We start from the raw sequence: 24,553 nt of genomic DNA, 5'->3' as shown, positions 1-24,553 counted from the left end.
GAAGTGGCGTCCATGATTCGCATGCTGCATTTCTGCTCTGTATTGGTCGGTATTGGCTGCGTGTGGCGTGCGAGCACCTACTAGAACAACTCGGATTCAGAGTCTCTCGCGGATCCTTCGTGTTCACGGCCACCGCTTGCTGGCGTCGTAGGCACCAGCAACGCGTCGCAGCGTCGGCCGCAACTGGATGTTCATGCACTGCAATTTTAACGTCCATTGTCATTTAGTCTTCCCGAGTTGGATACTAATACAGCGCGGTCGGCTTCAATGGCTTCAAGCTATCAAGCGCTTCGCCGTGTACCATGCGCGCGAAAACGAATGGAACTGACCACGCACTGGCCATTTCCTCCCTCTTTGCCGACGAGGAGAAGACATCGAGTGCCACGGTTGTACCCGATATGAATATGACTCGCATCTCTGGACGAAACCACACGCTACCGGTACGTATAATCAATCCATCACGCACAGTAGGCTTGCCGCTTTGCCGCGGCTGCGTCAGCATATGTCGCTGGCACGAAACTCTGTTTTTGCAAAAAACAGAGTTTGTCGACACGCAAATGAGGTATCCAATCAACATGCGCGAACGAAAATCGTATTTCAGCCAATCACAAGCGCGATCGAAAGATCGACTTTTGGACCAATCAGGAGCGTGTCTTCGATCGGCCCAAGGGGCGGGAGTTGAAACGACGCATCTTCGCAGCGACGCCTGGAAGACCCAACTGCATGGAGGACGACCGGCAAGCCGACGATGGAGCGGGGGGCACGGAGCAAGAGAAGACCGGTCTCTCGCCCGAGGAGCAGCTCGAGCACGACCGACGTATGCTCGAACAGCGCTTCCGCCTCCACAAGCGCATGCGCAAAGAAGCCAAGGAGCGCCTCGAGTTGATCAAGACCAAGTCGACACGGAAGAAGCAGTCGCATGTCGACTACCAGAATCTGCCGCACAAGTGGAAGGACGCTGTCGTGCTCGAGGAGGAGCTCAAACGGCGTGAGCAGCTCAAGGTGCTCCGTGGCCCCGAGCTCGTGCGCCCTTTCCCAGGCCGTATTCGCACGACGGCGCCCATCACGCTGGACGCCGACGCCGAGCGACTACAGCAGATCGAAGAGTACGCCAAGAACGCGGCCAAGAACGAAGCGTACGTCCGTCGTATTCAAAGTATATCTCCATACGTCGCGTCGTAGGGCGGCCAACGTCGAGTTCGACGAGTACCTCAAGATCGACCAGTCCAAGCTGCCGCTGCATCAGTTTGATAGCACCGAGTACGAGACCAAGACGCCAGACGAGTGGCTCTCGGTCACCAAGATGGGTGCGTCGCCCTTCTTTGTCAAGAACGAGTGGCGCTGGCGGCCCTGCGTCGTCGACAGCTACAACTCGATCACGGAAAAGTACACGATTCAGTTTCAAGGCTCGGAGAAGCAAAAGCAAGTCCGTCGCATCAACCTTCGCTTTGACCTCGTACGTCGTTTTCCCGATGGTTTCCATATCATGCTTTGCATCGATCAACATGTAGGAAGATCCCGCTGTCTTTCAGCAACGCATTGACGAAGCGGTCCGACGCCGAGAGGACGCCAAGGCGCAAATGCGCTTTGACTACTTTATTGCGCAGCAAGACGCAGTGGAGCCTCGGGCAATGGGTCGACCGACGCTCGAAGGCATCCATCGCCGAGTGGTCGAGGGCTTGACGCCGGACGTTGGCGTCGAGGAGACTCACGCGGTGCTGCTTCGGAACCTCACGGACGTGGTCATTCGCGAGTACGCTCGGAGCATGAAGAAAGCAGTGCTCGCGCACAAGATCGAGTTTGACGACCAGCTTCGGATCAAGTACCAGAGCTTGCATTTGACACCAATGCCACGGCCGCCCCCCGCCCCCGCGTTCGGAAAAATTCAAATTCCCGCCCACCCGTACGAGAAGGCGCAGCGCATTGTCGGACGGAAGCATTATACGGCCATGGGTGGGTTCCTTCCCGTCCTCATGAAGATCTACCACGGCTGGGAAACGTCGTTTCAGAAGCTCACTTTTTGCACAACGTCTCTCGACACGCTCTCGCTACCGTGCCGGCTCGCCGACTTTGACGACGTACAGATGACGCACTGTTCCAAAGTCACTGAAATGCTCTCCGTGGTGCGTTAGCCAATAGAGGGTACCATGGTGGACTGAGATGCGTGCTAGGACTGGCGCCGCGCCATCTCGGAGAATCTCGTCGATAGCCTGCAAGACACACACGACTTTTTCATCTCGGATCGCGACGCCTACGCATCGGGTAGGAGTCTCTGCCTCCTAGACCAGCGACAGAGCCGGTGCTAGGCGTGCTGCAACGACTCTTGATGAGCATTCGCGTGCGCATGGCGGCGCAGATGCGCATGCTTGTGGAACAGTCGACGCAGACGTGGGTCGCGCTTGTGGAGGCCACCATCAAACGCTGCACGCCCAAGGTGGCTGACATGGTCGTGCCGGTGGCGTCGGTCTTTGCAGTCGAGCTTGCGATCGGCGAGACAGGCGTTGTCGAGATGGTGCCGTCGAGCCAAGAGATCAAGACGGTCATGCTTGCTCCACTGGAAACCATGGTCGCCAACGTCAGTGCGATCGAGGTCATTGACCCTGACTTGCTCTCGCTTCTCAACCTCGAGCACCGCAAATTGTTTGATATTTCCGTCAAAGACGAGGTCGTACACGGTACAAACAAACCCACGGGATACAATTTGATGCGCCGTCGCCTCACACTTACGTGAATATAGAAACGGTCGTCAAGATTGCCAGTGCGCGTCGAGATGTGCTCAAGTACGTGAACGAGTCGATGAACCAGGTTATGGGGGTTGCGGACGCGTACGGCAAGCACGCCGAGCTCATTGGTGTCGACGCAGCGGCGTTCATGAAGCAATTCAAGGCCGACCATCCGTCGCCCATTTCGCTGGACGTCATGTGCGACGCGATCCGACGGTACCACGCGCTCGTGCTCGAGGTTGAGACACTCAGCTTTGACGTGACTGGTTTTCCTCTTGTGTGCGTCAACGCCATGGGGCTCAAAGCGACGCTGCGGGAGCGCGGGACAGCGATCCGGGATGCGCTCATCGACTATATCGTCCTTGACGCGCGGGAGAAGAACATTGACATTACGCGGCGCTACCAATCAATCTTGAATCGCATTACCGAGAAGCCCACGAACGAAGCCGAGCTTGCGGCCCTCAAGGACTTTATCAACGTTAGCAAGGTTGTTCTCGGCTGTTCTGTGCAATGACGAGAGAGTCATTCTGACATATATTATGGACTAGGGCACCATCGCAGGAATTGTCAAGGAAGTCGAAGAAATCCACGAACGGCTCCATGCGCTGCACGAGTTCTCGCACACCATCACGGACGACGATTTTCGACTGGCGTGGAGCACCAAGGAGTGGCCACAGCGCGTCGCGCACGCTGCCGACACGTGCGACTCGGCGCTCGAAGAAGACAAGATCCGCATGATGGACAAGCTTGCGATGGAAAAGGAGATATTCGAAGTCGACCTCGAGCGCTTCGAGAAAGATGTTGGTCTCTTTCGGTCGTACGGCGAAATCGACATGACGGTGCGAACCTACGTTGTCATCACAACGGCCTTTTGAAAGATTACTGTGTAGGACAAGTACGTCGAGATGGCGTCCACGCTGTACGATGCGATCTGTGAGGCGAAGCTCAAGGCCGACAACTTTAACCAGCGCGAGGCCGTCTTTGGGTTTCGCCCCACCGAGTATGCGATGATCACGAAGCTCGAAGCCGACTTCAATCCATACTACAAGCTCTGGACCATGTGCGCCGAGTTCAACGTCAACAAGCAAGCGTGGCTCACCGGTCCGTTTCTCGAGCTCAAGGGCGGGGAGATCGAAGCCAACGTCACCGAATGGTGGAAGGCCAGTTACAAGCTCAGCAAGCAGCTCGCCGAGGAAGCACCGGGGTCGGCCGAGGTCGCGCTCATTTTGCGCGAGCGCACGGACGAATTCCGAGCGTACTTGCCCGTGATCCAGTCACTGGCGTCGCCAGCGCTCCGAGAACGCCACTGGGAGCTGCTCCGCAACAAGATTGGGCTCGAAGAGACAGACGAAGAGCTCACACTGGCCCAGCTGCTCGAGAAGGGCATCACGCAACATATCGATACGATCCAAGAGGTGAGCATGGTCGCCGAGAAGGAGTATACGCTCGAGAAGAACCTCAGTGCGATGATCAGCGAGTGGGAGCCGATTGAGTTCGAGTGCCTGCCGTACCGCGAGACGGGCACTTACCTCATCAAGAGCGTCGACGACATCATTGCGCTCCTCGACGACCACATTGTCAAGACGCAGACGATGCGCGGGTCTCCGTACGTCAAGAACATTGAAAAGGAGTGCAAGGCGTGGGAAAAGAAGCTCCAATACTCGCAGCAACTCATTGACGAGTGGATGAGCTGCCAGCGCACGTGGCTGTACCTGGAGGCGATCTTCAGCTCGGAGGATATCATGCGCCAAATGCCCACCGAGGCGCGTCGGTTCGCGTCCGTCGACGCGCTCTGGCGCAAAACCATGGAAGACACGGTCGCGGACCCCAACTTTATGAACGTCATCAACATGGACAAATTGCTCCAAAAGTTTCAAAAGGCCAACGAAAAGCTCGACGAGATCCAGAAAGGTCTGAACGACTACCTCGAGATGAAGCGTCTGTACTTTCCTCGCTTCTTCTTTCTCTCGAACGACGAGCTCCTTGAGATCCTCAGCCAGACCAAGGAGCCAAAGGCCGTGCAGCCGCATCTTGGCAAGTGCTTTGAAGGCATCAACAAGGTCACGTTCACGAACGTCCTTTTGATTACCGAGATGATCTCGAGCCAAGGCGAGGTCGTGACGCTAAAAACGACCGTCAACCCCGAAAGCGCCAAGAACAAGGGCAACGTCGAAATGTGGCTGCTCGAGCTTGAAATCAACCAGTGGGACACGATCCGAGACCACACGGCACGCGCGATCGGCACCTACCCCCAGGTGCGTGGGTGGCCATATGTCGTCAGATGCTGCACGTTGGCATAGGTCATCCGCGAGCAGTGGATCTTGCAGTGGCCTGCTCAAGTCGTGCTCGGCGCGTCACAAGTCTACTGGACAACCGAAGTCAACGACGCCATTACGTCCAAGGGCAATGAAGGCCTCAAAGAGTACGTGCAAGTGCTCAATACGCAGCTCGACAAGGTCGTCATGCTCGTGCGGGGCAACTTGACCAAGCTGGAGCGCACAACGATCGGTGCGCTCGTTGTCATTGACGTCCACGCCCGAGGTACACTTTCTTGTTTTTATTTTGGAGTTTTCATGGTCTGTAGACACGATCGCACACATGATTGCAAAGGGCGTTGAGAACGACCAGGACTTTGAGTGGATTTCGCAGCTGCGCTACTATTGGATTGAAGGCGCCAAGGTTGCCAAGCAGTTTGACCTCCAAGCGCGCATTGTAAACGCGCGCGTCAAGTACGGCTACGAGTACCTCGGCAACACGATGCGTCTTGTGATTACGCCGCTCACAGATCGCTGCTACCGCACGATGATGGGTGCCATCGACTTGCTTTATGGTACCTTCCGGAGGCGTAGCACCTTGCTAACCTGTTAATGTAGGTGGCGCGCCCGAGGGACCCGCCGGTACGGGCAAGACCGAGACCGTCAAGGATCTCTCGAAAGCCATTGCGATTCAGTGCGTCGTCTTCAACTGCTCCGACGGACTCGACTACCTCGCGATGGCCAAGTTCTTCAAGGGCCTTGCGGGCTGCGGCTCGTGGTGCTGCTTTGACGAATTCAACCGCATCAACATTGAAGTGCTCAGTGTCATTGCGCAGCAGATTTTGACCATCAACGAAGGCAAGAAGGCCAACGTGGACAAGTTTATGTTTGAGGGGACGTACATCAAGCTCAATGCGAGCGCCAACGTCTTCATTACCATGAACCCCGGTACACCCTCATCCTTTTTCATGGCAACGACATGAAACCTGATGGACGTAGGCTATGCTGGGCGTGCTGAGCTACCGGATAACCTCAAGGCACTCTTTCGTCCGTGTGCCATGATGGTGCCCGACTATGCGCTCATCTCGGAGATCCGTCTCTACTCGTTTGGGTTTGCAAACGCCCGGGCCAATGCACGCAAGCTCACGCAAGTGCTGCAGCTCAGCTCGGAGCAGCTGAGTTCGCAAAAGCACTACGACTACGGCATGCGTGCCGTCAATTCGATCCTTGTCGCGGCCGGTAACCTTCGTCAACAACTTGGCGATGACCCGTTCTGGACTGAAGACAAGATTGTTCTGCGGTGCGACTTCTTATCGATGTTCATCGCGATGGATCCAAAATTAGGTCGGTGCAGGATGTCAACTTGCCGAAATTCACGACCGACGATCTGCCGCTCTTCCGAGGCATTACGTCCGACTTGTTTCCTGGCGCCGAGATCCCATCGCCAGATCACGGCCGCCTCATCCCGATGATTAACCTCATGTGCACACAAGGCATTAGCATCGCGCCCGACTCGCTCACCAAGCTTCAACCCAAGGCCGAGTTTCGTCAAAAAGTCATTCAGCTCTACGAGACCGTACGCCCTTTCCATGCATTCTCAGACTCCAAGAAATGCCAACGAGTTTTGCTGGTCTAGGTACTCGTGCGCCATGGACTCATGGTCGTTGGCATCACGGGGAGTGGCAAAACGTGCATCGTCCATACGCTAGCAGCTGCGATCACGGCCGTCTACAACGAAAGCGAGGGCAAGTCGCAGTCGCTCGTGCACGTGCACACGATGAACCCCAAGTCGATCACGTCCGGTCAGCTCTACGGCAACTTTGACGAAAACACGCACGAGTGGAGCGACGGCGTCTTGGCCAAAACGTACCGCGACTGCGCACGCGACACGACCGACGACCGGCAGTGGGTCATGTTCGACGGCCCCGTCGACGCCGTCTGGATCGAAAACATGAACACGGTCCTCGACGACAACAAGAAGCTGTGCTTGATGAGCGGCGAGATCGTCAAGATGACGGACCGCATGACCATGATGTTCGAGACCGAGGACCTTGAAGAAGCGAGTCCTGCGACCGTGAGTCGCGTTGGCATGGTCTTTTTAGAGCCAAAGAACCTCGGCTGGGAGACCCTGCTGAAAACCTGGTACGCAAAGGATCGATCTGCGAGCAAAGCATACTATGTGGATGTATGTGTAGGCTCGAACACTTGCTACCGAGCGACTTGAAGGCGCAGTCGGCGTTTATCCACAATCTTTTTGAGTGGCTCGTGCCACCGCTACTATTCTTTGTCGACAAGAACTGCATTGTGCCCACGTCCGTCACCTTTCTCGAGCTTGTCGCCAGCTTGATTCGTCTCTTTGGCTGCATCCTCGACGTGCCGATTGCCAATCTCTCGTCCGACATTCGAAGCGTTCTCGAAGGCATGTTTCTGAAGGCACTCGTGTGGTCCCTCGGTGCCTGCGTCGACGCCAAGTCCCGGGTTGCGTTCGACACGTACCTGCGCGCGCTCACGTCGGGTGCGATTGACAGCAGCAACAATGAAGCGTACGCCAACTTTCGGCTCAAGAACCCTTCGTATGCGGTTGCAGCGCGCGCCACGACCGCTGCGTTTCCAGAGGAAGGTCTTGTCTACGACTACCGCTTTGACGGGAAGAAGGCGGCGTGGGTTAACTGGATGGAGTCGGCGTCGACGGCAGCGATCCCGCGCGACATGCCGTTCACGTCGATCCTGGTGCCGACGATCGATACGGAGCGCAACTCATGGATTCTCGACACTCTGCTGACGCACCACCACCACGTGCTCGCCACGGGCGACACGGGCACGGGCAAATCGGTCTCGATCAAGAAGAAGCTGCTCACGGGGCTGAACGAGACGTTTTCGTCCATCTTTATGAACTTTAGTGCCCAAACCAGCGCCAACCAGACCCAAGACATCATCGAGTCCAAGCTTGATAAGCGCCGGAAGGGCGTTTTGGGCCCCCCACTCGGCATGAGCTGCGTCATTTTTGTCGACGATCTCAACATGCCGGCCAAGGAGACGTATGGTGCGCAGCCGCCAATTGAGCTTCTGCGGCAGTGGATGGGCCACGGCGGGTGGTACAACCGCAAGGACAATACGTTCTTGCAGCTCGTCGACGTACAGTTCATTGCGGCCATGGGCCCACCGGGTGGCGGGCGCACCAAGATCACGCAGCGCTATATTCGCTACTTCAACTTGATCAACTTTGTGTCGTTCGACTCGACGAGCCTCAAGCTCATCTTTTCCAAAATCTCGGACTGGTTCCTCATGAACTTCCCGGCGTCCATCAAGGCCATGACAACGCCTGTCGTCGCGGCCACGATTGATATATACGACAACATTTCGTCGACGCTATTGCCGACGCCGGCCAAGTCGCACTACACTTTCAACCTCCGTGATCTCTCCAAGGTGTTTCAAGGCATCTCTCTTGGCACGCCGGACGTGCTCAAAGACCCAAAAGACGTGGTTCGACTCTGGAGCCACGAGTGCCTCCGCGTCTTCCACGACCGTCTCATTGACCAAAGCGACCGGTCGTGGTTCCTCAACGTCCTCGGCGAGACCGTCGAGACGCACTTTGCGCTCAACTACGTCAAGGACGTCCGAGGGCCCAACGAAGTGCTCATTTACGGGAATTTCGGCGACGCCAAGTCGACCAAGAAGATCTACGCCGAGCTCCGGGACCGCGACACGCTCCAGAAATCCATGACGCTCTTTCTTGAAGACTTCAACAACATGACGTCGGCGCCCATGAGCCTCGTCCTCTTCCAAAACGCGATCGAGCACGTCGCGCGCATCTCGCGGGTCATCCATCAGCCGTACGGCAACTCGCTCCTCGTCGGCGTTGGCGGAAGCGGGCGCAAATCGCTCACGACGCTCGCGGTGTTCATGGCCGACTTTAAGCTCTTCCAGATTGAAATCTCCAAGTCGTACTCGCGCAACGATTGGCGCAACGATTTGAAAAAAGTGCTGCAGCTCAGCGGTGTCTCCAACCAGCCGACAGTCTTTCTCTTCTCGGATACGCAGATCGTCGAAGAGTCATACCTCGAGGACATCAACGGCATTCTCAACACGGGCGAAGTCGCGAATCTCTGGGCCAACGACGAGCTCATGACCATCAACGAAGGGGTTGAGAGCGCTGCAAACGCCGCGGGCCTCAATACGAGCAACGCCGCCGAGGTGTACAACTTTTTTGTGAGTCGGTGCCGCACGAATCTGCACGTGGTGCTCGCGCTGAGTCCGATCGGCGACGCATTCCGTCGGCGGCTGCGCATGTTCCCGTCGCTTGTCAATTGCTGCACGATCGATTGGTTCACCGAGTGGCCGGAAGAGGCGCTTCGGAGTGTCGCCGACCACTTCCTTGTCGACATCGAAATGCCGTCCAAGATGAAGATTGGTCTCGTCGATGTGTGCGTCGACATGCAAGAGCGGGTCTCGATGATGTCGCGCGACTTCCTCCAGAGCTTGCGCCGGCACTACTACGTGACGCCGACGTCGTACCTCGAGCTCATCAACACGTTCAAGAAGCTCCTCAACACCAAGCGCATGGAAGTGAGCCAAATGAAGCAGCGCTACGACAATGGCTTGACCAAACTCATGGAGACAGCCGATCAAGTTGAAAAATGCAAGTCGAGCTCGAAGCGCTGCAGCCAATGCTCAAGGTCGCCACCGTCGAGACGGACGCGCTTCTCGAGACGATCGCGCGCGAACAAAAGATGCGAATGCGACCAAGACCGTTGTCGCTGCCGAAGAGGCCCAGTGCAATGAACAGGCCGCAGCTGCGATGGAGATCAAGACGCAGTGCGAAGCCGGCTTGGCCGAGGCGATTCCAGCGCTCGAGTCGGCCGTCAAGGCGCTCCAGACGTTGACAAAAGGCGACATCACCGAAGTCAAGGCCATGAAGAAGCCGCCGGACGGTGTCAAGCTTGTCATGGAAGCCGTGTGCATCATGATGAGTGTCGCTCCGCTCAAGATCAAGGACCCCGCGGGCGGTACGAAAAAGGTCGACGACTACTGGGGACCAGCTCAGAAGACGCTGTTGAACGATACGCGCTTTCTGCAGAACCTCCTCGATTACGACAAGGACAACATCTCGGCTGAAATCGCTGAGAAGGTCCGGCCGTATGCAGAGAACCCCGACTTTTCGCCGCCGATCATCAAGAAGGCGTCCGTTGCCGCGTCCGGTCTATGCTCGTGGGTGCATGCGATGGTTGTCTACAACCGCGTCTCCAAAGTTGTCGCGCCCAAGCGTGAAGCCCTCAAAGCCGCGACGTTGCAGCTGGAAGCGGCGCAAACGAACCTCAAGGCCAAGCAAGACGCGCTCCAGGTCGTGCTCGACAAGGTCGCTCGCCTCGAGGCCGATCTCGCGGGCGCGATGAAGAAGAAGGCGGACTTGCAATTCCAGGTCGACGACTGCAGCAAGAAGCTCATTCGCGCCAACCAGCTCATTGGTGGTCTTGGCGGCGAGCGTTCGCGCTGGCAAGAAATGAGCGCCAAGCTACAGATCGTGTACGACAATGTGATTGGCGACATCATGCTCAGTAGCGGCGTCATCGCGTACCTCGGCGCGTTCACATCGGCGTTCCGCGAGAATGCAGTCGTGCATTGGAGCGAGCAACTCCAGATCAAGGGTATTACGTGCTCGGACAAGTACAGCTTGACGACGACGCTTGGCGACCCAGTGAAAATTCGCGAGTGGACGATTTGCAAACTGCCCAACGACTCGTTCTCGATCGACAATGCCATCATGCTCTTTCGCAGCAACCGCTGGCCCCTCGTACGTCCATGCAATGACACATCGGATAGTATATGAAGGACCCACGGTGTAGATGATTGATCCGCAAGGCCAAGCCAATCGGTGGGTCAAAAACATGGAAGAGAAATCAAGCAGTCTCAAAGTCGTCAAGCTCACGCAAGCGGGGTTTGTCCGCGCGCTCGAGAACGCCATTGTCGTCGGCGCGCCGATGCTCATTGAGAACCTCGCGGAAGAAATCGACCCGATGCTCGAGCCCGTCTTGCTCAAGCAGATCGTCAAGGCCGGTGGCGTGCTCACGATCCGACTCGGGGACAACACGGTCGAGTACGACCCCAACTTTCGACTCTACATGACGACCAAGCTCCGGAACCCGCATTATGCGCCGGAAACGTGCGTCAAGGTCAACTTGCTCAATTTTATGGCGACCGAGGAAGGACTCCAAGACCAAATGCTGGGTATCGTCGTCGCCAAAGAAGAGCCGGTGCTCGAAGCGCAGCGAGAAAAGCTTGTGCTCGAGGACGCGGCCAACAAGAAGACGCTCAAAGAAATCGAAGACAAGATTCTCCACATGCTCCAAACGGCCGAAGGCAACATCTTGAACGACGAACGCCTCATTGAGACCCTCGGGGCCTCCAAGATCACGGCGAATACGATCGAAATCAAGGTCCAGGAGGCCGCCGCGACCCAGCTCATCATTGCCGAAAAGCGCGCGGGGTACACACCCGTGGCGTTTCGCGCCTCTCAGCTCTTTTTTGCATTGCCGATCTCTCGGTGATCGACCCGATGTACCAGTATGCGCTCGAGTGGTTCATCCAGCTCTTCGTCTACTCGATTGCGCGCGCCGAGAAGAGCGCCGACTTGGCCAAGCGGCTCGTGAACCTCAACGAGCAGTTCACGTACACCTTGTACGTTAACGTGTGCCGGTCGCTCTTTGAGAAAGACAAGCTTCTTTTCGCCTTCCTGCTCACCGTCAAGATCCTCACGGGCAACAAGACGATAATGCCTGGCGACCTCCGGTACTTTTCACGGGCAACACGGCAATGGACTCGAGCAAGCCGAATCCGTGCCCCCACTGGATGAGCATGAAGACGTGGGCCGACGTCGTCGGGCTTGAGAACCTGCCGGCGTTCCCCAACTTTGGCGACACCTTTGTGTCCGAGCTGGCTCTCTGGGCCGCGTGCTACAACTCGCAGGACCCGGCAGTCGACATGGTGCAGATCCCGTCCATGGCCTCGTACGACTCGTTCCAGCGCCTTGTCGTGCTGCGCTGCTTCCGACCCGACAAGGTCGTGCCAAGCGTGATGCTGTTTGTCGCCGCACAAATGGGCCAGCGGTTCATCGAGCCGCAGCCGTTCGACTTGAAAGCCGGTTACGACGACTCGACGTGCGCGACGCCACTCATCTTTGTGCTTACGCCCGGTGCGGATCCGATGTCGGAGCTTCTCAAGCTCGCAGCCGAGATGGGCTTTACGAAAAAGTTTGTGGCCATTTCACTTGGGCAGGGTCAGGGACCCCTTGCGGAAAATGCGATCGCGGAAGCGATCGACAATGGCAACTGGGTCTGCCTCCAAAACTGCCATCTCAGCGTGAGCTGGCTCCCGACGCTCGAGCGGCTCTGTGAAGAGATTACGCCGGACCGCGTCCACGCGTCGTTCCGTTTATGGCTCACGTCCGAGCCGTCGCGGCAGTTCCCGCCCTTTATTTTGCAAAACGGCGTCAAAATGACAAACGAACCACCCAAGGGCATGCGTGCCAACTTGAAGGGGAGCTACCTCACGTTCACGGACGATTGGCTCAGCTCGTGTTCGCGGCCCGCAGAATTCAAGAAGCTGCTCTTTGGCTTGTGCTTCTTCCACGCGACTGTGCGCGAGCGCACCAAATTTGGGCCGCTCGGCTGGAACATCAAGTATGTCTTTTCAGGATCGGACCTCAACATTTCCAAGGACCAGCTTAAAATTTGCCTCGACGACCTCAATGGAAGCGACGCGATTCCGTACGCGGCGCTTGGGTACCTCGCCGGCGAGTGCAACTATGGCGGTCGCGTCACGGACGACAAGGATCGACGCTGCATTGTCAATACGCTCTCGGACTTTTACACGCCGCTGATCCAGGACGACACGTACAAGTTTAGCCCGTCCGGGCTCTACTTTGCACCGAGAAATGGCCCGCTGCAAACGTATCTGGACTACATTGACCAGCTCCCGATGAACGAAGGCCCCGAGATCTTTGGCCTGCACGACAATGCCAACATTTCGTGTGCGATCGCCGAGACCAATCTGCTGTTGGAGTCGGCGTTGTCCCTGCAGCCGCGAAGCAGCGGTGGCGGCGGCAAGTCCTGGGATCAGTCGCTCGCCGAAGTCGCAGCCGACATTGGCAGTCGCATTCCACCCATCTTTGATATCGAAAAGGCCGATCTCGACTTCCCCGTGTGCTACGAAGAGAGCATGAACACGGTCTTGACGCAAGAGCTCATTCGCTTCAACAAGCTCATCGCGATCATCTCCCGGAGTCTCAGGGAAATCCAGCGCGCGCTGAAAGGTCTTGTCGTACTCTCGGCCGAGCTCGAAGCCATGGGCAACTCGATGGTCAATGGCCAAGTGCCCAGTATGTGGGCGAGCGTCGCGTACCCGTCGCTCAAGCCGCTTGGCAGCTGGGTCACCGACTTCCTGGCTCGACTTTCGTTTCTCCAAGCGTGGATTGATGCGAAGCAGTCGCCGACGATCTACTGGGTCTCGGGTTTCTTCTTCACACAAGCGTTTATTACGGGTACCCTCCAAAATTACGCGCGAAAGCACCAGCAGCCCATCGACCAGGTACGGCCATGGCACGCTCTTCTTTCGTCGACCGTCCGAGTAGGTGGGGTACGATATGCAAGTGCTGACGCTGGCAGCCTCGGACGCCATTTCGTCGAAAGCCGAAGATGGCGCCTATATCAACGGTCTCTTCATGGAAGGCGCGCGCTGGGACAACGGCATCATGGCGATCGCCGAGTCGCGACACCGCGAGCTGCACGTTGCGATGCCCGTCATCCTGCTCTTGCCCAAGCGCCGCGACGCGATCGAGCCTGTCAAGGACAGCGACCCGAAAGGCACCGCCCACGTGTACATGTGTCCGGTCTACAAGACGAGTTTGCGCCAAGGCACGCTCTCGACGACGGGGCACTCGACCAACTTTGTCATGTTCCTGCGCATCCCGATGGCGCCAGAGCACAACCAAAAGCATTGGATCCGACGGGGTGTCGCCATGTTGACGCAGCTCGACATTTAGTTGTAAGTAGAAACAAAATAATACATGACTTTGTACATGTCATAGTGTCTCAGGACGGACTATGCTGGGAGACCAAAGGTTTTACGCGGTGTTGTTTCGGGGATCCAAGGCGCCGAAGGTACGTGTGGCCCTGCACACGCTGATTGCTTGGCGGTCGACCACTCGTGGGCTACAACAACCTGGAATCAGTCGCAAGGTTGCAGTCGCACCGAGCCACCTCGGAAGCGATAGGCGACGAAAAGCTCTCGTGGATCCACGATGTGTCCTAGAAGAGAGATACATAAAAGATGAACGTCATATACGCATACAGGGGATGAGAGCTGAGAAGGCGGCGGTGTCCACTTGTCGGGCAATGCGTAGGGAGGTTTTTGGTACAGCGCTCGATGGTGCGTCGCCGGGTACAGTGGCAGGTTGGGCATGGAGCGAACGACCGTGCTGCCCTTTTCCAGCGACGCTTTCTTATGTTCGACGACGACAAGGGGCTTGGGCGTGTGAACATCGTCGGGCAAAAACCGCTTGCCTTCAATGACTCTGTAGCCGCCTTTGAGTCGTGCCCGAACACGGTGGTGCAAGAGCACTAGCGCCGACTCTTCGGAATTCATGCGCGTGTTCGCCTCGGTCATCATGCGCCGTTCCCCTCTACATTGCGTTCCAAAAAACCATAAAGACCATGAAGCGATATCACCCTTGGATAATCCCCGCGCTCTCCAGGACGCGGCAACCACGGAGACGGCCTTCCCAAAACTTGGTGACGCCGGAAACGGCTTCGTCGATCAAGAGCACGATCCGCGGCAGCTGCGGCTCCAATCGCTTTTTGGTCTTCTTTTTTTCATTGGCGTTGGTGATGGTGATGCGCTGGATGATCCTGTCGACGGTTTTGGCGTCAAAGCGCGGTTGCAAGAGGCCGGCAATGCTTGTTCGTCGGCAATTATTCTCACTTGGGACGATCTACCGACATCCATTCGCTTCCTCACCTCTCCATTCAACCTACCTCGGCGCGGGCGTCCCAGTGGTCGTCGTGCGTGTCGACTGAAATGCCGAGCAGAGTGTTCTGCGGCGTGCGAGGTGTCACCACCTCGGTGCTTGACGATCCAGGAAGCGTCGATGACGCGGACGGCACCTCGGTTCCAGTCTTGTTGTCGTCGTCGCACGGCAGCGGTGGTGCGCCGAGGTCGCGCTCGACGTGGGTCGAGAGGACTTTAAAGACAGACGGCAGCGTGACGCGCTTGGATGGAAACGCGGTGAGGCGCTCGGCTGCGTGCTGCACGTCACGTATGGGGAACGTCTCGGTGAGACCGTGCAAGTAAACAAAGACATCTTCGTGGTCGAGGATACCCGCCTCCTTGTGGTCAAACAAATGAAAGCGGTCGACGATGACACGGAAGTTGGCGTCGGAAAAATGTTCGCGAAGGTCCATGGGGATGTCTACAGCCCACTACCACATGAGATGGACGTCGCCGTGCGCTGCTAGCACCTGCTTCCGTCACGACGGCGGCCGGCGACGGATCGATTCGATTCACCACTTTATCGTACACCACCTGGGAAATGCTAGTCGACAAGGTGACCGCAGGCGACAAGACACTCCCAGTGCGTACCGGCGGCTGTGTACGAGCTTGGCTTCGCCACGTGCTTCCGATGGCCGCCAGTGTGTGTCTGTGAGCGACATCGCGATGCTTTGGCGCCGGCTGAGTCTGAATCCATCCGGCTCGACAAGAGCGTCGTTAAAGACTGAGAACAAGTGACGGCGCACGAGCTTGCGTAGGGCCAGATTCGGCGAAATGCCTGGAAACTAAACCACAAAATCAGCGCGAGAGTACGGCAAGAATGTTCAGCGAAGTCAAGGCCACCTTGACGATGGCAGCTTGCATGAGTGCACCGCAAAAGAGCTTGAAGGAGAGCGCGGGCGCACCGTCTACCGTAGTATGCGTCACGAACCGCCGCACTCAACGATGTGGGTCACACCTGCATCGAGGTACGTGCGGAGCTTTCCGAGCATCGCGGTGGCAAAGATTTCTTCCGCCTGCATCGATTGCTTGAGTTGTAGGATGCACCGCATCCAATACATGTAGCTCGGTAAAGTTGACGGACAAAACGTGGGCATCGCGCATGACTTCAAGGAACCGCGCGAGGTTGATGGACGGAAGTCTACCCAAAATTTACGTGACCACAACCTAATTTGTAAGAATGCAAGACGTACTGGTCGCCATGGAAGGACGAGTCGTAAAACAAAAACACCTTGTACACTTGCTCGAGCTCGGCGATCTCCATCGACGATTTCTGCGCCGTGTTTGAGAACATGTAGCGAGAGCAGAACGTACGTTCCCAGGGCCAGGAGCGTCGCCGTGCGTGATCGCAGCGATTGCAGCTTCGTTCACGAGCCATTGGTGCTTGGAGAGCGGGTGCATGCGGCGACGACGGCGCGAGCTAAATTTACAATGCTGCGGTTTTGTGTGTCACGCCGTCAGACTTTCCACGCGACTGGTGAGCGTTCGTATTATCATCTCCATCGATCCCACGTCGGACGCTGGTCATTCCGCGTTGTCCAGAAGATCATGTCAAGTTTGTCGTTTCTGCACAAGAGGGCGGAACGAATGGTTTTAGTTTACGCCGCGACGCTCGACAAGACGACGTTGATGCCTGCAGTGCCTCCGGAGGCGAATCCGGAGGTGCTCTATCATGGCAGCACAAGCGCAAGGCAGCAAGGACCCAGTCGTTCTCCACCGCTTGCAATCATAAATCGTGAGGTGCCCCACGGTTGAGTCCCACGCCCTTGGTGAGGCGAATTTGCAATGTTGCGATAGCATTCCGTGAAAACAAACTGTGGGTAAAATCGGATCGGAAAGCTCTCTTTTTGTTAGCGAAGTACTATTGAAGGCAGCAAAAGATTTCGACAGGTTGTCTTACGTCTCTGAGGACGAGTCATGTCACCGGAGGAGAGAGCTTTTTGCATTGGCACCAAAATAAGATGCGATTCGGTCACACCTTGACGCGTAAAAGAGCGAGAAGCGCAAGGTGCAAGTACACACTGGACCAAGCATAGCAAACGCAGTGGAGCAAACTGGCCAAAGAAACACCCGAGCAATCCTTCCGCGCACGTCCAAGATTCTCGCAAGATGATACTGTCACGTCGCTGCAGATTGCACTTGGGACTGTCTCAAGTCCGGATGCGTTTATACAAACGTCTCGTGTGGCGCGCGGCGTCCGGATACGAATGGTGTCGCCTGGCACATGTCGCAGCGCGGCGCTGGGATTCCTCTGCGAGCGCATCATTTTGGTCCGGCTCGATGCAGCACCCCGCCGAAGAGCGCTTGTCGTACGTCTCGTCGCCGACATCCAAGCAAGATGCGTACGGCGTCATGGACACACCCCTCGGACTAGAGAATGGCGCGCTGCGGGCGGGCCCACCCCCGACTACAAGAGTGCCGAGGTCGTCGGGCTCCTCGCGCAGTACGTTGCTGTCGGGCTGCTCTATGGCGCGATGCCCAACTTGCTCTACCCGCTCTTCGTTGGCTACTTCCACCTCACGGGCAACCAGTTCAACTCGGCCAAAGTGCTCATCGGTCTCGGCTGGTCGCTCAAGGCCTTTGTCGGAATCCTCTCGGACTGCGTCCCGATCTTGGGCTACCGGCGCAAGTCGTATATGCTCCTCGGATGGATGTCCTGCCTTGTCTCGATGCTCGTCCTTGCCACCATGGACATGGGAGACCCGTACTTTCGCGACGCGTCGTCGGCCCGCGGCCATATCAATAGGACCAACGTCAATCCAGAAGCGGCCGCCACAGGCGGCATCGTCGTCATCCTCTGTGCGTGGGGCACTCTCTCGTACGTTATCTCGGACGTACCGGCCGACGCGCTTGTCGTGGAGCTCGCGCAGCGGGAGCCGGAAGCGATCCGCGGTCGCATGCAGTCTCTCATCTACCTCACGCGCACCATCTCGTCGTGCATTTCGACGGCGCTCATTGGGTTTTGCCTCAATTCGCCGCGCTTCGCAGGGTCGTACTCGTGGGACATGGGCGTCAACACCATGTTCATTCTGCTCGCGATGGCGTCGGCTGCGATGCTCCCGATCACGTACCTCTTTGTGCTTGAGACGCCGGCGCCGCGCGTCCATTTCCATGCGTACGTGCTGCAATTTTGGGATTTGGTCCAAAAACGCGCGACGTGGCAAATCATGCTCTTCAGCTTTCTCTTCAACCTCCTCAACGCCGGGGTGACGTCGACCGCCGCGCCGTACGTCATGTACGAATGGGCCAAGGTCGAGAACGTCAACAACCAGCTGACCGGGATTCTTGGCAACATCATCTTTGCCGGCGTCCTCGGTTTTATGGGCAAGTACGGCACGCTCTGGAACTGGAAACTCGTGCTCGTGGCGACAACGCTGAGCGCCAACGCGATCGACGCCGTCGTCCAGTTCTGCACGATCTACGACGTCGTGCGCAACCAGTGGTTTTACATTGGTGTTCCCCTCGCCGAGAATCTGCCGTACGCGATGCAGTTTATTGTCACCACGTTTGTCATTGTCGAACTCGCCGAAGTCGGCAACGAAGGCGTCGTGTACGGCCTCCTGACGACCGTCTCGAACCTCCCAGCGGCCTTCGGCCCGGTCGTGGCCAATGTCGTCTTTGGCTCGTTTGACGTGAGCGCCGAAGCCATTGCGGCCGATACACCCGACACGCGCCGCCAAGTCGCCGCCACGTATATCATTTACTACGCCACCACGATCCTCGCGTGCTTCTGCGTCGTGCTGCTACCGAGCCAAAAGTCCGAACTCCACGAACTTCAAGTCACGAGCGGCAAGTACCCGCACGTCGGTGGTGCCGTGCTCGGGTTCTGCTGCATCGTACTGCTCTACTCGATCGTTGCGAGTCTCCTCTCCATGTTCGAGTCGACCATGTGCATGGTCGTCGCCGGCGGCAAAGGCTGCTATGCCGCATAATAGAATAGTATCTCTACAGACGACTACCAATATTGTCATTAGGACACGCAATTCCATTTTCACAATCGGTCAAATCGAGCGTGCAGGATGCCGTTGTCACTTTGCCTTGACAGCGTCGACGCGTCCATCGGAGCATTCGCCACAATTCGTTCGGTTGCGGTCCATTCAAGTGGGTTGTAGCACGGTACCAGAGGAGGGTAGTACGATGCTGCAGGCCGGCACACGCATCGCGCGCCCTATCAACCCTTTTCTGGCATTGCAGCATATCTTGTACCTTTTTATGTCTTAAAAAACCTTTTTTGACGTGAATCGGACTTCAAAAACCGCAACAGCAAGCCTATCACCGGCCTCAGTTGCCCTTTCCGCCGACACTCGAGCATGCGCAGCGTCCGCGACTGCCTTCGCGGGCTCCTCGTGCTCTCGTTCTCGTTCCTCCTCGTCTTCACCTCGTACAATGCGATCGAGGTACTGGCTGTTATCGCCAGCATCTCATGATGGCCTGTCGTAGAACCTCGAGACCTCGATCATTCCTGGTCGCGTTCCGTCCATCCGCAAACTGCTCACTGTGGCGTAGGCGCATGCGACGGCTGCGCTGTATCGGTGCCCAACGCCATGTGCCAGCTCGGCGACGTGTGCGCGGCCAAGGTTCCGTTCTCTTGCGACGTGGCGTGCGCGGCGCCGTTGGAGGAATGCAAATGTACGCCAGCTCTCTCATGAGTGGCTGCAGTGACAGCTTGGTCTTGTGCTAGCGACGCTAGGCAGCACGACTTTGGGCGTCATTTACCTCGTCTTTATGGCCGCGTCGTTCTTTGGCCCGGTCATCCCGAGTACTGCATCGAAGGAATGCGGGCCGATGGCTCAGCGATTTGTTGCGTAGACCTGATTGGCGAGAAGCTCAGCTTGGTTGGCAGCTCCGCGTGCTAGTACGTTTGTCCAACTGATTTCGACGGAGGCGACAGCAGATCACTCGTCGTAGCGGGCTCTTTGCGGTCGCCAACATTGTCGTGGCGCTCAACCCGACGGCGACGACGCTGCACTGGTGGATTCTCATCCCCGCTTCGGCGCTCATTGGTTTTGCGGCCTCGGTGCTCTGGGTCTGCAATGTAGGACAATATTCTCATGTGTTGTGTATATTGGATACATGTACATACTATGGGTAGGGGAGTTACCTGACGCGCCTCAGTGTCTACTACGCCCAGTTCAAGCACCTGCCGGAAACTAGCTCCATGGGCTTTATGAACGGTGTGTCCTTGGTTGTTGATTCTACATGTGTAGCGACTTCATCTTTGGATGTAGGCACGTTCTTCGCCATCTTCAAGGTGAGCCAGCTCACTGGCAACGTCTTGTCGTCGTACGTGCTCGGGTCGCTGCAATGGTGCGTCGATCGATACATAGCTTCAACTGCATGTACGCCACTAACCTGGACAATCCAGGTCCACGGCGTCGCTCTTCACGGTGTACGCGACCCTTTCCTTCCTCGGCACATTGCTCCTGTGCTTTCTCGAGCCGCTGCACAAGGTACCGAGTCGTTGCAAGGATCTTGTGATGAGGCAAAGTATCATAGCCCATGGCTTTGCCCCATGAGACTTCCAAGCTGCTGCCGGTGGCATCGCCAACGTCATCGTCGCTTTCGATCCGAGCTGTTCTTGCTTTGGCCAAAGACCCGTGCGTGTCATCTTCATACGTCCAATCAATCTGCTAACGTTGGTTTAGGCGCATGCTCGTGCTTGCGCCGCTTATGCTATTCAACGGCATCCAGCAAGGCTTTACGTCGTCCGAATTCACAACCAACTTTATTCGCGAGTCACTCGGCGAAGCGTCGATCGGCTACGTCATGGCCGTCTTTGGCGCGACCAACGTTCTCTTTTCAATTGGCATTGGCCGCCTCGCAGACAAGTTGTCCTCGTTCCTCGTATGGTTCTCAATGCAATGACGGGTTGTAGGGTCGGTACCATGTGGGCCCAAGTACTTGGCTGCACCGCCCAAGCCATTGTGTATGCTCTTTGCCTCTGGGTGCCGATTGTAAAGTGCGACGGCCAGTGGGCGCTCATTCTATCGTCGGCGGTTTTGCTCAGCCTCGGCGATGCAGGTACTGGACTCGTTCTCTCTCATGGCAACTCATTTCAATCGTTTTAGCGTCCTGCACCCTGGCCAACGGTTGCCTCCAAAGGATATATTGATACGCATGGACTGATCGCACATGTGTAGTCGTGCTCGGGCAAGAGTTTTCGGACGATGCGATGACGGCCTTCTCGCTCTTTCAAGTGTACCACTCGGCGTCGGCGAGCTTGGTGTTCTTTCTGCTCAAGTACCTCAGGTACAGTACAATTTTCATGTCAACCACCGCGTTTTCTCATGGCCGCCACGTAGCTTGACGTTGCGCCTCTATGTACTCTTGATTTCGGTCCTCTTGGCTGCAGGTTCGATCGTCGTCTACGCCAAGCGCTACCGCACTGTCGTCGTCTAAGTCGACACCAAATGTTGTTGATGACGACGCGACGAGTCCATCCAAAACAAAAGTTCTACGAGATTTTGCCCTTGGCTTTTCGTCAGCGTGGTGGTATCGCAATGATGTACACTGTATCGAGGGCAACAGGCTAGTTGATGACAGCGGAAGGCGACATAGCAAGTACTATTACATACGTCCCTGCACGACGACAACGACTCTGCGTGGGTGAACACTCGTCGGTATCAAAGCATCGTCGTTTTTGGATACACCCAACCTTACCCTAACCCTGACCGCGAGTCCTGGCGCATTGCGACGCCGATTGATTTGACGTATTAGCGAAGCTTATAGTTAGTTGTGCTTGTGTGGCTTTGTTGACTGCAGCATCCCGTAGTTGAAGACACCATGTCGTCACGGGAAGGGAATAAAATAGAGTGAAGTTGATAGCTAGGGAACAGATTCATGTCCTGTAAGAAGAACTCGAAGCGACGGCTTGAAGTTGCCACTCAAGGTAATCTGTCCTTGTTTCGTGGCCTGCAACAGTCGACATGTAGAGGTCGTCCATGGCCTCGACAGCCTCTGCGTGCAAAGCGAGATCGGCGGCGTGCGCAGCGTCGGCGCGATCGAGCTCGTCTTGCAGCCGCTGGACTTGGAGAGCATGCTGTACGACCATGTCGGCTTCGCGCTGCGCCGATGCTTTCTCTATAGCATGGAGACGACGCTCCATCTCGCCACGGAAGTCACGGACGAGGATCCACATCGAGGCGACCGTCGCAGCTTCGGTCATGACTGTTCGGTGGAGCGCAAGCCGCCAGCGCTTGCTTTCGTCTTGTGCCTGGAGCAGCTGTGCCACGACGGGCTCGGTCGCTTTGATCTGACTCTGGAGCGCCATGGTCTCGAGCTCCATCGCAGTCTGCATATCGCGCACCACTTGGTCATGCTCGAGGCAAAGACGGCGGACGACGTTGGCGGACGCTTGGTGCACTTGTGCAAGATCGGCCTCGAGATCTGCCACCGCTCGCGCATGCAGCGTCTCCAGCGTGCGTCGCTTGCGTTCATGCGATGCCTTGGCCGCAGCGTCTCTGGCGACCAGGACCGCTTGAAACACTGCCCGAAGCGCTTTCGTCTCGTGGCACGCAGTAGCATTATCGTACATCGCTGCGGGCGCCCCAAGTTGCCGTCCGGTCTGCGCGGACACATCTTCAAGGGTCATTGCCGACAGCTCGCACGCCACTCGGAGCTCGTCGCGCAGCTGCCGGATCTCAGTGTCGTGCTTGCAGCATCGCGCGCGACCAAGTGCAGCAATCGCGCTCTCGGGTGGCGCCGTACTCTTTGCAGAGTGCACCAGCTGGCGGCGCGTCGAATGCAAATTCCCAAGCTCCTGCTGGCGCGCTGTCTCGGCGGCGGCGCGCGTCGCCGAAACGCTCGTCTCTAGGGCCATAATGTGGTCTTGCTGCGCCGCATGCATCGTCTTGAGCTGGTGCTGGTGGGCCAACGCGGCAGCAGCGGCCGCGTCACGCGACGCTGTGAGGCTGGCTTCGAGTGCGGAAATCTGCGCTGTGAGAGATTGCACCTTCTTCAGCGCCAGACCGTCGTCGTCGTCATCCGAGCTAGCTGGAAGATCGCAAGCCTGCACAGTATGCCTGGCGCTCTTCGTTCTAGGTCGCCGTGCCGCGTTTCGCTTCTTGTCGGTGCACGCCGGTACTTTCGCGGGTAGCATCGTGCGCCCTGCCTTTACACAGTTGGTTGTTGTCGTTTGAGCCGGCGGCGACTGCAGCGCTTGTCGGGGCGCTACACGGCGTGCGTCATAGGCGGTAGGAGGCATCCGCCGAGTGGGCTTGCGCATGAGTGCATCTTCTTCATCCCGTTTCCTCTGTGCGAGAGCGGCAGCGCGCTTCTGGTGGTACTGCGGGTCGTACAGCACCATGGTGCTGAGAAAGTGAGTGTGAGCTTCTCTCCGAAATGCAACAACCAGCGTCGGAAGTCGATCGTATGGAGGTGCAACTCTGCACTGAGAGTGGCTCATGGAGCAGTGTCGTTGAGCACATCGATTGCTCAGGGTCGTTTTGTCCTCTGTTGGCTCGTGCTGTCTGGATGTGGTCGTGTCTGCAAGACCACGGATATATATCCTTGGTGCTGTTCAAACATGGAATGGGTCACCGTGCATTCTACTTTGCTCGTGCATGGATCGAGGGACCGACCACATGGGGAGTCATCTCACACCACGATCTCCTACCGTAGTACAGCGCATCCCGAATCAACATGTCCCGAGGTGTCTTGAAGGCTGAAGAATTGTAACGCTACCGACATGTTAGCACGAGTTTCGGTGCCGCATTTGACAGCACCAACTTCACCAGCTAATATAATAGATCACACGCCATACTAGTAGCGAATGCAAGGATGCAGTCCATAATGACACACGGAAATCCACTTCAAGCGCTTGATTTTTGTTAACCCTCCGAGGACGAAGTGGCCGATCATCGGCCTCATATAGAATAGTTGTAAAGGCTCGAGTGGTCTTTACTCAATGTGTTGCTTCAGACGCGCCTCGAGCAAGATTCGGTCGACGGTGCGTGCCAGCCAGCCAGGCCGAGGATATGTGGTCGCCTTGGACGCGGCGGCAAGTGTCGGTGGCTTGACCGGGGGCGATGGGTTGACCTTGGGGCGGAAGGTGCAACCCTCGAGCTCTCGCGCCATCTTGAGAGCCGCCCGCTGGGCCACGATGTCATGCCGAGACTTGATCAATCGGTCGAAGACAGGCTCCGAGGCCTGCGCCGTTGGACGCTTGTTGACGCGCGGGCGGAAGGTACAACCCGCGAGCTCCCGTGCCGCCTTGGCAGCAGCGCGCTCGGCCACGATGTGGTGGCGCGGCGTGGAGAGGCGTTCGAAGACGGTGGTCATGGTTGTGATCGATTGCTGGGAAATTGTCAAATGCCACGTTGCTTGGATGGGAAGTTCGCAAAACGAAACCGCCATATCACAATTTGTGAGCTGCTGATTGGCCAGTCGCGCTCTGATTCAGCTTTTTCTGCCAATCCCAGGCACTGGAATCGAGAATCAGAATTCTCAAGCGAATGCAGAATTCTGATTCCGGATACGTGGTCGTTTTGCACGCCTTGTGGAGCCTCTTGTTTGTACGTTGGCGACCACGTATCC

At 56.9% G+C, this 24,553-nt stretch overlaps 7 protein-coding genes across 7 annotated transcripts; 4 read left to right on the top strand and 3 right to left on the bottom strand.

Annotated features, from left to right (window-relative positions):
* Positions 1 to 723: 723 nt before the first annotated feature.
* SPRG_10225 (hypothetical protein) lies at positions 724 to 11,523 on the top strand (the record flags this gene model as incomplete). The annotated part of the gene is made up of 17 exons (XM_012349181.1): positions 724 to 1,136; positions 1,183 to 1,456; positions 1,512 to 2,123; positions 2,172 to 2,262; positions 2,307 to 2,675; positions 2,738 to 3,210; positions 3,272 to 3,562; positions 3,614 to 4,978; positions 5,024 to 5,264; positions 5,308 to 5,553; positions 5,597 to 5,926; positions 5,978 to 6,278; positions 6,323 to 6,554; positions 6,615 to 7,120; positions 7,174 to 9,607; positions 9,726 to 10,769; positions 10,822 to 11,523. The coding sequence occupies 17 exons, from the start codon at positions 724 to 726 to the stop codon at positions 11,521 to 11,523; spliced, it is 9,924 nt and encodes a 3,307-aa protein (XP_012204571.1).
* An 8-nt stretch (positions 11,524 to 11,531) lies between these two features.
* SPRG_10224 (hypothetical protein) lies at positions 11,532 to 14,015 on the top strand (the record flags this gene model as incomplete). Its single annotated transcript, XM_012349180.1, has 3 exons — positions 11,532 to 11,764; positions 11,800 to 13,561; positions 13,605 to 14,015. 3 exons carry the CDS (start codon positions 11,532 to 11,534, stop codon positions 14,013 to 14,015), a joined length of 2,406 nt encoding a protein of 801 aa, XP_012204570.1.
* Positions 13,996 to 15,642, bottom strand: SPRG_10223 (hypothetical protein). The gene is made up of 7 exons (XM_012349179.1): positions 15,611 to 15,642; positions 15,490 to 15,563; positions 15,007 to 15,440; positions 14,701 to 14,963; positions 14,324 to 14,654; positions 14,233 to 14,280; positions 13,996 to 14,184 (listed from the first exon to the last, which is right to left on the bottom strand). The coding sequence occupies exons 3-7, from the start codon at positions 15,430 to 15,432 to the stop codon at positions 14,065 to 14,067; spliced, it is 1,188 nt and encodes a 395-aa protein (XP_012204569.1). The 5' UTR covers positions 15,433 to 15,440; positions 15,490 to 15,563; positions 15,611 to 15,642; the 3' UTR covers positions 13,996 to 14,064.
* Positions 15,643 to 15,817: 175 nt separating this feature from the next.
* SPRG_10222 (hypothetical protein) lies at positions 15,818 to 16,420 on the bottom strand (the record flags this gene model as incomplete). Its single annotated transcript, XM_012349178.1, has 5 exons — positions 15,818 to 15,927; positions 15,978 to 16,035; positions 16,079 to 16,160; positions 16,213 to 16,292; positions 16,334 to 16,420. The coding sequence occupies 5 exons, from the start codon at positions 16,418 to 16,420 to the stop codon at positions 15,818 to 15,820; spliced, it is 417 nt and encodes a 138-aa protein (XP_012204568.1).
* Positions 16,421 to 17,299: 879 nt separating this feature from the next.
* Positions 17,300 to 19,020, top strand: SPRG_10221 (hypothetical protein; the record flags this gene model as incomplete). The annotated part of the gene is made up of 2 exons (XM_012349177.1): positions 17,300 to 17,361; positions 17,394 to 19,020. The coding sequence occupies 2 exons, from the start codon at positions 17,300 to 17,302 to the stop codon at positions 18,949 to 18,951; spliced, it is 1,620 nt and encodes a 539-aa protein (XP_012204567.1). The 3' UTR covers positions 18,952 to 19,020.
* A 286-nt stretch (positions 19,021 to 19,306) lies between these two features.
* On the top strand, positions 19,307 to 21,488 carry SPRG_10220 (hypothetical protein). The gene is made up of 15 exons (XM_012349176.1): positions 19,307 to 19,416; positions 19,460 to 19,484; positions 19,526 to 19,648; positions 19,701 to 19,778; positions 19,829 to 19,874; positions 19,928 to 20,054; positions 20,112 to 20,193; positions 20,248 to 20,326; positions 20,385 to 20,469; positions 20,516 to 20,616; positions 20,665 to 20,847; positions 20,895 to 21,040; positions 21,088 to 21,108; positions 21,160 to 21,268; positions 21,322 to 21,488. Exons 1-15 carry the CDS (start codon positions 19,330 to 19,332, stop codon positions 21,416 to 21,418), a joined length of 1,389 nt encoding a protein of 462 aa, XP_012204566.1. The 5' UTR covers positions 19,307 to 19,329; the 3' UTR covers positions 21,419 to 21,488.
* Positions 21,489 to 23,917: 2,429 nt separating this feature from the next.
* SPRG_10219 (hypothetical protein) lies at positions 23,918 to 24,298 on the bottom strand (the record flags this gene model as incomplete). Its single annotated transcript, XM_012349175.1, has 1 exon — positions 23,918 to 24,298. One exon carries the CDS (start codon positions 24,296 to 24,298, stop codon positions 23,918 to 23,920), a length of 381 nt encoding a protein of 126 aa, XP_012204565.1.
* Between the last annotated feature and the right edge of the window lie 255 nt (positions 24,299 to 24,553).

The sequence above is a fragment of the Saprolegnia parasitica genome (assembly GCF_000151545.1).
Source record: "Saprolegnia parasitica CBS 223.65 unplaced genomic scaffold supercont2.51, whole genome shotgun sequence".
In the NCBI taxonomy this organism is placed as follows: Eukaryota; Oomycota; class Saprolegniomycetes; order Saprolegniales; family Saprolegniaceae; genus Saprolegnia; species Saprolegnia parasitica.
Note: the sequence above shows the minus strand (reverse complement) of the source record. Positions and strands in the feature narration are given on the sequence as shown.

Excerpts from the sequence above, each read along its gene's own strand:
- SPRG_10223 (XM_012349179.1), bottom strand. The coding sequence starts at position 15,432 with ATGGACCTTCGCGAACATTTTTCCGACGCCAACTTCCGTGTCATCGTC. Across the intron at positions 14,281-14,323 it reads CTTCTCAGCTCTCATCCCCT|GACACATCGTGGATCCACGA; the intron begins GTATGCGTATAT and ends TCTCTCTTCTAG. Across the intron at positions 14,185-14,232 it reads CGTCGCCTATCGCTTCCGAG|CCCACGAGTGGTCGACCGCC; the intron begins GTGGCTCGGTGC and ends AGGTTGTTGTAG.
- SPRG_10220 (XM_012349176.1), top strand. The coding sequence starts at position 19,330 with ATGCGCAGCGTCCGCGACTGCCTTCGCGGGCTCCTCGTGCTCTCGTTC. Across the intron at positions 19,649-19,700 it reads GCCGTTGGAGGAATGCAAAT|CGACGCTAGGCAGCACGACT; the intron begins GTACGCCAGCTC and ends GTCTTGTGCTAG. Across the intron at positions 21,109-21,159 it reads GTCCTGCACCCTGGCCAACG|TCGTGCTCGGGCAAGAGTTT; the intron begins GTTGCCTCCAAA and ends GCACATGTGTAG.